The sequence below is a fragment of the Scylla paramamosain genome, chromosome 1 (assembly GCF_035594125.1).
Source record: "Scylla paramamosain isolate STU-SP2022 chromosome 1, ASM3559412v1, whole genome shotgun sequence".
Taxonomy (NCBI): Eukaryota; Metazoa; Arthropoda; class Malacostraca; order Decapoda; family Portunidae; genus Scylla; species Scylla paramamosain.
This window is the reverse complement of record NC_087151.1, coordinates 25,481,021-25,488,520: the sequence shown is the minus strand read 5'-3', so window position 1 is coordinate 25,488,520 and position 7,500 is coordinate 25,481,021. Positions and strand designations below refer to the sequence as shown.

The window sequence follows — 7,500 nt, the reverse complement described above, 5'->3', positions numbered from 1 at the left end:
CACCATTGTCACACATTTTTCTGATTCTGCCTTCGTAAAATATTAAGAAAATAAAACGAAAAAAATTGAGGCAACATCGCAACTTTCACATTGCACTCCATTCTGGAATGCTCTTGCCTGACGCGCGGATGGTCTAATGCCATGCTCCTACCGATTTCCAATAAGCTTGAAGTACACCCCTGCCAGTCCTCATAGCGCCAAGTCTCTCCCTTGTTCTCAGCTTGGTAGTCAGCAAACACAGGAACTTTCTCGCCAGTTACTCTTACGCTGGAATGTTTCTCGTTCCCTGGGTCGTATTCTCAAATGTTTCAGTCTCCTCTCGATAACTGCTAGCGGGCTTTAGTGGAAGGTACTTGATTTTCCAAAGATGTTTACATGATTCCAGTGGTAGCTTGAGAAGTATTCAACTTCGTCAGAGAAGATAAATGCCCAAGAGAATAAGAATAATCTCTATGGCTCTTGAAACCAGTCCTAAGTTCTTGTTAGCGCCAATAAACAACTGAGGTTTGTCACGTACAACTAGCACACTAGGTTAAGTCCTAATGTGATTGTTTGTTTGTTTGCTTTTCACTACTAACGTTGCAACCACATTACATAACAGCAGCATTACCACTACCATCATAACAAGAACCACGAGTATCACCAAAGAAAAAGCTGTTAGGTACATTTTATCTGAACAGATTTATTCCATCAGTCAGTCAGTCTGTCAGTCACCTTTATATCTTTTCCAACAGCATTAGCATCAGTATCACCTGCAGACACTAACAGCACATTACCTTAAGTAGAATCTCCGATATCTCGCCCTTCTTGAGTGTCACCTTGTTGGCGGTAACCTGCTCCGAGGACCTGATGAGGGCGGCGGTCACCGTGAGGGGCTCCGACACGCTGAGGGCCTCCACCACCACGCGGTATACGGACCCTGGCACAACGCGGCGCCCGGCCACCAGCACCCATTTCCTGAGGGAGGGAATGACGGAGGTCTGACACAGGTACAAGGAAAGAAATAGTCAGAGAAAATGGGGAGGGAATAATGTCATCGGAAAATTGTCACAGAAAAAAATATGAAGTAGAAAATCAAGAGCTGGGAGAAGATGACAGTAAGAATATTAGTATTTCACGATATCAAATTATATTACGTTAGGTTAGCTTACTTTAGGTTAGGTTGGGAATGTGTCATGTGTTACTACTCTGAAAATATGCCATCCACTTCCTATATTATTTGTTCCTACGTCTTTTTTTTTTCCTGTACCTGTTTTTCGTACATTCGTGTGTGTATGTGTGTGTGTGTGTGTGTGTGTGTGTGTGTGTGTGTGTGTGTGTATATATATGTGACCGGATGTCCAGCCCATATTGTACCTTCCGTGGAATACAATAGCGCTCGCACACACACACACACACACACACACACACACACACACACACACACAACGAGCACACAACGAGCACACAACCACTGGAACACACCCTCCCCAGGTCAACAAATAAGTGATTCACCCTCCAACAACTCAACAAGCTCTGCGCCGCATACTAATTAACGCGCCATCAATTACGTAACAACATTTCCTGGTAACAAAGGCTGTACATAAATGCATCGTTATTGAGACTTGTAAGTTACTAAATTAACGAGGTGCTGACTGGGGGGAGGTCATTCTTAAAGACCCTCAGGACTACTAACAAGGGAATGACTGTACTGATTCGTGTGTGTGTGTGTGTGTGTGTGTGTGTGTGTGTGTGTGTGTGTGTGTGTGTTGCTTTTATCTCTGGTTTCTATTAACATAAAAGTATATGAATATTTAAAGAGTAGGAAATACTAAAATGTAAATAAGATTAGTCAAAGTAGTTTAGTAGCAATTGTTGTTGTTTTCCTTTTGTTCTTGTTGTAGAATGGTAGTAGTAGTAGTAGTAGTAGTAGTAGTAGTAGTAGTAGTAGTAGTAGTAGTAGTAGTAGTACAAAAAAGCCAAAGTGAATGAGGTAAGCATCATCATACCGTCAGTCACTTTGATGAGGTTAGAGTGGCTGGTGGACACAAAAAGTTAGCCTTTCTCTTCTCCTCCGTCGCCACAGTTGTCTTCTTTACATTTTTTTTTTCCGACACTGTCAATAATTGTATATAATAAACTTTTTTTTTTTTTTAGTTTTCTTACATACGTACAGGTTTGTTATTATGTGACTCAACTCTGTGTGTGTGTGTGTGTGTGTGTGTGTGTGTGTGTGTGTGTGTGTGTGTGTGTGTTTGTGTGTGTGTGTGTGTGTGTGTGCGGTATGTTTGTAATTCACCACCACTGTTGAGCATCATGTGCTGGACTTTTGATCGCCAGCCACAACCTTCAGGACAGAATTCAGAACTCTTGACATCCCGATCCATGTACGTGAGCCCGAGTCCTTCCACTCGCCATCCACCCACACTCTTGCGCAGGGAGGACACCAGCAGTTTGTTTGCCAGCGGAAACCTTTACTACCTTACCAGAGCAGGCCGTGAAATTCATCCCGTCAAGTGACAGTTCAGTGCATTGCCTCTGAGCTTAGGAGCAGTGTGTGTGTGTGTGTGTGTGTGTGTGTGTGTGTGTGTGTGTGTGTGTATACTTGAGCGCGGCCTCATACTTTATACTCATCACGTGTACAAGTAAGATTGACACACACACACACACACACACACACACACACACGGCCGAATAACGGAAGGTTAGAGCGAGAGAGTACCACCTTCGCTGCAGGCACCAGCCTCCCTAAATTAGAGGCAAGTGGAGGCCTCTAGGGACGGTCACCTGCCGCCGCAATGACTCCATACAAGTCCCATTACGCTATAAATCGACGACCTCGGCTCAGATCTGGGTGTGGCAAGATCCGGCCCTGCGTGCCTACCTGTTCATTGTCTCCCCCGCGGCATGTCTGACAGATTAGCAGCACCTGACGAAATGTTGTAACTTGCAAATAACAGCGAACTCCGTCCAGCAAGTTAGAGGTTTGCACACGAGAGAGAGAGAGAGAGAGAGAGAGAGAGAGAGAGTGTGTGTGTGTGTGTGTGTGAAGCAAGGTAGTCGACAAAGGCGGCTCCAAATCACGCCTCTGTCTCAGCTTAAAATCTTTCATATCTTCATATGTGTTCCATTTCCCGCATTCTTGATAAAGATCCAACAAATTCTAACAAATACTTTTTTGCACATTGCCTTCATGAAATTATTTTAATGTTAAATGCAAATTCTGGTCACTTCTTTTCTCTACACGTAAGATTACAGTCACACACAGCCGCGCCGAACACAATAAAAAAAAAAAAAATCTAATAACACAGAACGACTCGGAGTGAGTGAGACAACACGAAACACTTTGCCTATCAGGTACAGCGGCCTCTCTTATGTCCCGCCCCGCCTCCCGCCCTTCCACCTAGTTAACCAGTACTTGCAACCGCCACCAGGCCTGGACGTAAACACGCAACTGAGCATGCCAATTTTTTGCATCCAGAGGCTTAATCGCAGGCGCTGCGGGTACAGTTATTATTAGTGAGGCGTTCTGCAGGCGCTGCACGAGGCTTTTATTTTCCTACCTCTGTGTCCATCATTCACGACACCCAAAGTCTTCGTTGTTGTAATTTTTCGAGGTCAACTATTATTATTAAGTGTTTCTGTGAAGGTGTGTATGGCGGCCTTCACTTCATCGCGGTGCCCGAGGGACGGGAGTGCTGAGTGCCGGGCTGAGCGGCATGTGAGAGCGTGAAAGTGAACTCTATTAATTTTGTTCTTTATTCCATGTTTTGTTAGAAAACTTAAGCCTGTGCAGGTAAATGATGTTTTCTCCTTACGTCGTGATTGAATCCGAGCACTGCACACACGTTGTCTTGCGTGACGGCAGAGCTGAGCGTTATCATTAACACAGCACGTATTGACAATTACTGTATATGTTATTACTGTAATAGTCTGAAGCATCATTAATCATTGCCCTTCTGTTACTGTACTCGTACACCTAACGCTCGGTGACACTGCTAATTTTTTTTTATCAATTTCCAATAAACACTTTGGTCTGTATATTTCAGAGCACTTAAGTATCAAAAACGTATTACTGATGGTGAAAGTAAACTTATTACTATCATCATCATTATTATCAATTTTGCTGTTGCTCAGGAAAGTAAACATTTCACGCAGGGAAGCCACAGAACGCTTGACTTCTGATCTTTCTAAAATTTCTGATTGGGGCAGAGCAAACTTGGTATTGTTCAATGCCTCAAAAACTTAATTCCTCCATCTATCAACTCGACACAACCTTCCAGACAACTATCCCCTCTTCTTCAATGACACTCAACTGTCCCTCTCTTCTACACTGAACATCCTCGGTCTGTCCTTTACTTATAATCTGAACTGGAAACTTCACATCTCATTTCTAACTAAAACAGCTTCTATGAAGTTAGGTGTTCTGAGACGTCTCCGCCAGTTTTTCTCACCCCCCAGCTGCTAACTCTGTACAAGGGCCTTATCCGTCCATGTATGCAGTATGCTTCACATGTCTGGGGAGTGTTCCACTCATACTGATCTTCTAGACAGGGTGGAATCAAAAGCTCATCAACTCCTCTCCTCTAACTGACTGTCTTCAGCCTCTCTCTCATCGCCGCAATGTTGCATATCTAGCTGTCTTCTACCGCTATTTTCATGCTAACTGCTCTTCTGATCTTGCTAACTGCATGCCTCCCCTCCTTCCGTGGCCTCGCTGCACAATACTTTCTTCTTTCTCTCACCCCTATTCTGTCCACCTCTCTAACGCAAGAGTTAACCAGTATTCTCAATCATTCATCCCTTTCTCTGGTAAACTCTGGAACTCCCTGCCTGCTTCTGTATTTCTACCTTCCTATGACTTGAATTCCTTCAAGAGGGAGGTTTCAAGACACTTATCCTTCAGTTTTTGACTACCGCTTTGGACCCTTTTATGGGACTGGCATTTCAGTGGAATTTTTTCTTATTGGATTTTTGTTGCCCTTGGCCATTGTCCCTCCTACAAAAAAAAAAATAAATAAATTATTATCAATTTTGCTGTTGCTGCTTGAGCTGCTATTGGTGTTGTTGTCGTTGTCATCGTCGTCGTCGTTGTTGTTATTGTTATTGTTATTGTTATTATTGTTGTTGTTGTTGTTGTTGTTGTTGTTGCTGTTGTTATTGTTATTGTTATTGTTATTGTTATTGTTATTGTTGTTGTTGTTGTTGTTGTTGTTGTTGTTGAATTTGCACTCTCCATCAGGACGCTGCAACACACCACTTACAGATTCCTTCTCAACTCAACAGCTGCTCCTCAAGCCACAGATGCATTTACCACACCTCGCATCAACGCTCCACCGCCTCCCATTAACACACCAGCAAATATAAATCTACACAGACGCAAATGGCATACAGGAACACCTCACTTACTTCCCTCCGCTTCAAAACCTTAAGATCAGATTATTAAGTAAACCTTTTAAGTAAACTTTTCTCTTCCACTCACAACCTGCAAGGAAATTTTACCCCTTAAGAGTTTCTGAATCGGATGGAAAAGTGCTACGATTGTCTTCAGGGAATGGGATGTTTAATATGAGCCTAGTGCGCAATATATGCTCGAGAAGGGTCCTGCTTACTACCACTCGTCCGTCCACAAGTCAGCCAGATAACACGCAAGCACTTGTTCACGTCACCTTCAATTATCACCTGACAGCTTCCTTCACCCGATACTGTCAGCATGTCAAGCGGGAACTTTACTCAAATAACTAGTGAGAAAAGTTTGGTGGATTGCGTACCAACGTTGCCTAAACACGGATATTTTTCCTTCCTTCTTATTCTGTTACTCGGTCAGCGCTGCCAGAGATAAGAGATGATAAGAGTTTTTAATCGTTTCAGTAACACAATATAGGTCATAATTTCGTTTGGGTATCATTACAAAACGATATTAAGTTTACTGTATTTGTCGTGATAATGACTAAGAATCATCTTTTGGTTACTAATCCTCTAGAATTATATCTGCATTAAATCTTTTCTTGCCAGTAATTGATATTATGAGACCAGGAAATTATCTCTATTACTGAAAGGTTTAAATGCACCGTGGTGACCAGCATCTGACGTTAATTATAATCTCTGAGTCACTAAATCACTGCTTTTTATATCCCCATTTACAGTTTTCTGGCTAATAATTGGTGACTTTATGAAGCTTAAGAAATGAGTGCATCGTGGTGGCCAGCATATACTCACTACGCACTTCGCAGAAATTCCCGAGGAGAAAATCGCTCTCCCATGACCTAACCCATAAGCGAATCCTGCCAGCCTGCGCGGTCAAGTGGTTCTCTCCCCCGGCAGGTGAGTACGTACAACGGTGTGTCAGAAATACTGCCTCAGTTTTGGGTTTCCGGCTCCACTCTTACGACATAACTCAGGTCGCCGCACTTTCTCTGGCCGAGGTGGGTAACAGTTTTTCTTTCCTTTTTGTTTTTGTTTTTTTATTGTCGTCGTTGTTTTGTTAATGATGGTGGTGGGTGTAGTGGTGGTGGTAGTGGTAGCAGTGGTGGTGGTGGTTGTGTTTGTGATGTATTTAGTAGTTTTAGTGGCATAGTAGTAGTAGTAGTAGTAGTAGTAGTAGTAGTAGTAGTAGTTGTTATTGTTGTTTTTGTTGTTGTTGTTGTTGTTGTTGTTGTTGTTGTTGTTGTTGTTGTTGTTAGTAGAGGTAAAGGTGTTACTACTGTTATAATTTTTGTTAAGGAATCTCTACGTAGATCTTGTATAAGTTACCTATGTAAGCAGCAGTTAGCTCACAAAACACGAGACCTTCTCTCCCCAAGCGCTATCGAGACTCGAATCACTAAGCAAGTTCTTTCACAGCCAACACTCAGCAACAAGAAAAAATACGTTTCATTCTTATCCTTTACCCTGTGTACATTCTGATTATACTATGAGCACCGTTTAATTCACCATTCTGCATTCATCGACCTCTCCGTTCTCAATGCAATTAAGACCACACAAGGCAAGCCGTGCGCTACATATTCCAGGAGCGGTGTGACGAGGCTCTCGAGTGATGCAGTTACCACATCTTCATTCTCCGCAGGCCACCTTGATAACTTTACCTGTCTCTTCGCTGCCTAATATGGGAACGGAACTCATCATTCTCACACCTGGATAAAAAAAAAAAAAAAGACCTGTACGTGTATCTCGCGGTCACCACCTCATGACGTCACGAAGGGGGGGATGCACCTTCCCTGCCCTACCTGTTATGCCTACCCACCGACCCACGTGCCATGGATTGATTTTCGCTTCGTCGCCACTTTGAAATGTAGAGTTTAAATGAGTGCTCCTGTATAAGTCGAGGTTAGCGATAATGTACTGCTTATGAAGGCGGAAAGGAAGAGATAGATAGATAGACAGATAGTAAGCACGTAAGTAACCGAGTAACGAAGTGAGTGAGTACGTGAGTGAGTGAGTGAGTTAGAAAGTAGAAATGTAGATAAGTAAGTAGGTAGACAAGTTAGGTAGACAAATAAGTAAGAAGCCAAGAGAGCGAGT

General features: G+C 43.0%; 1 protein-coding gene across 6 annotated transcripts in view; it reads right to left on the bottom strand.

Annotated features, from left to right (window-relative positions):
• LOC135102094 (CD109 antigen-like) overlaps positions 1–7,500 on the bottom strand; it is a 113,262-nt gene that overhangs the window by 47,760 nt on the left and 58,002 nt on the right. For all 6 annotated transcript variants that reach the window (XM_064006845.1, XM_064006887.1, XM_064006881.1 and 3 more), the window contains exon 3: positions 777–957. In XM_064006845.1, coding sequence (XP_063862915.1) covers positions 777–957 — 181 coding nt within the window. The remainder of the gene's footprint in view (positions 1–776; positions 958–7,500) is intronic.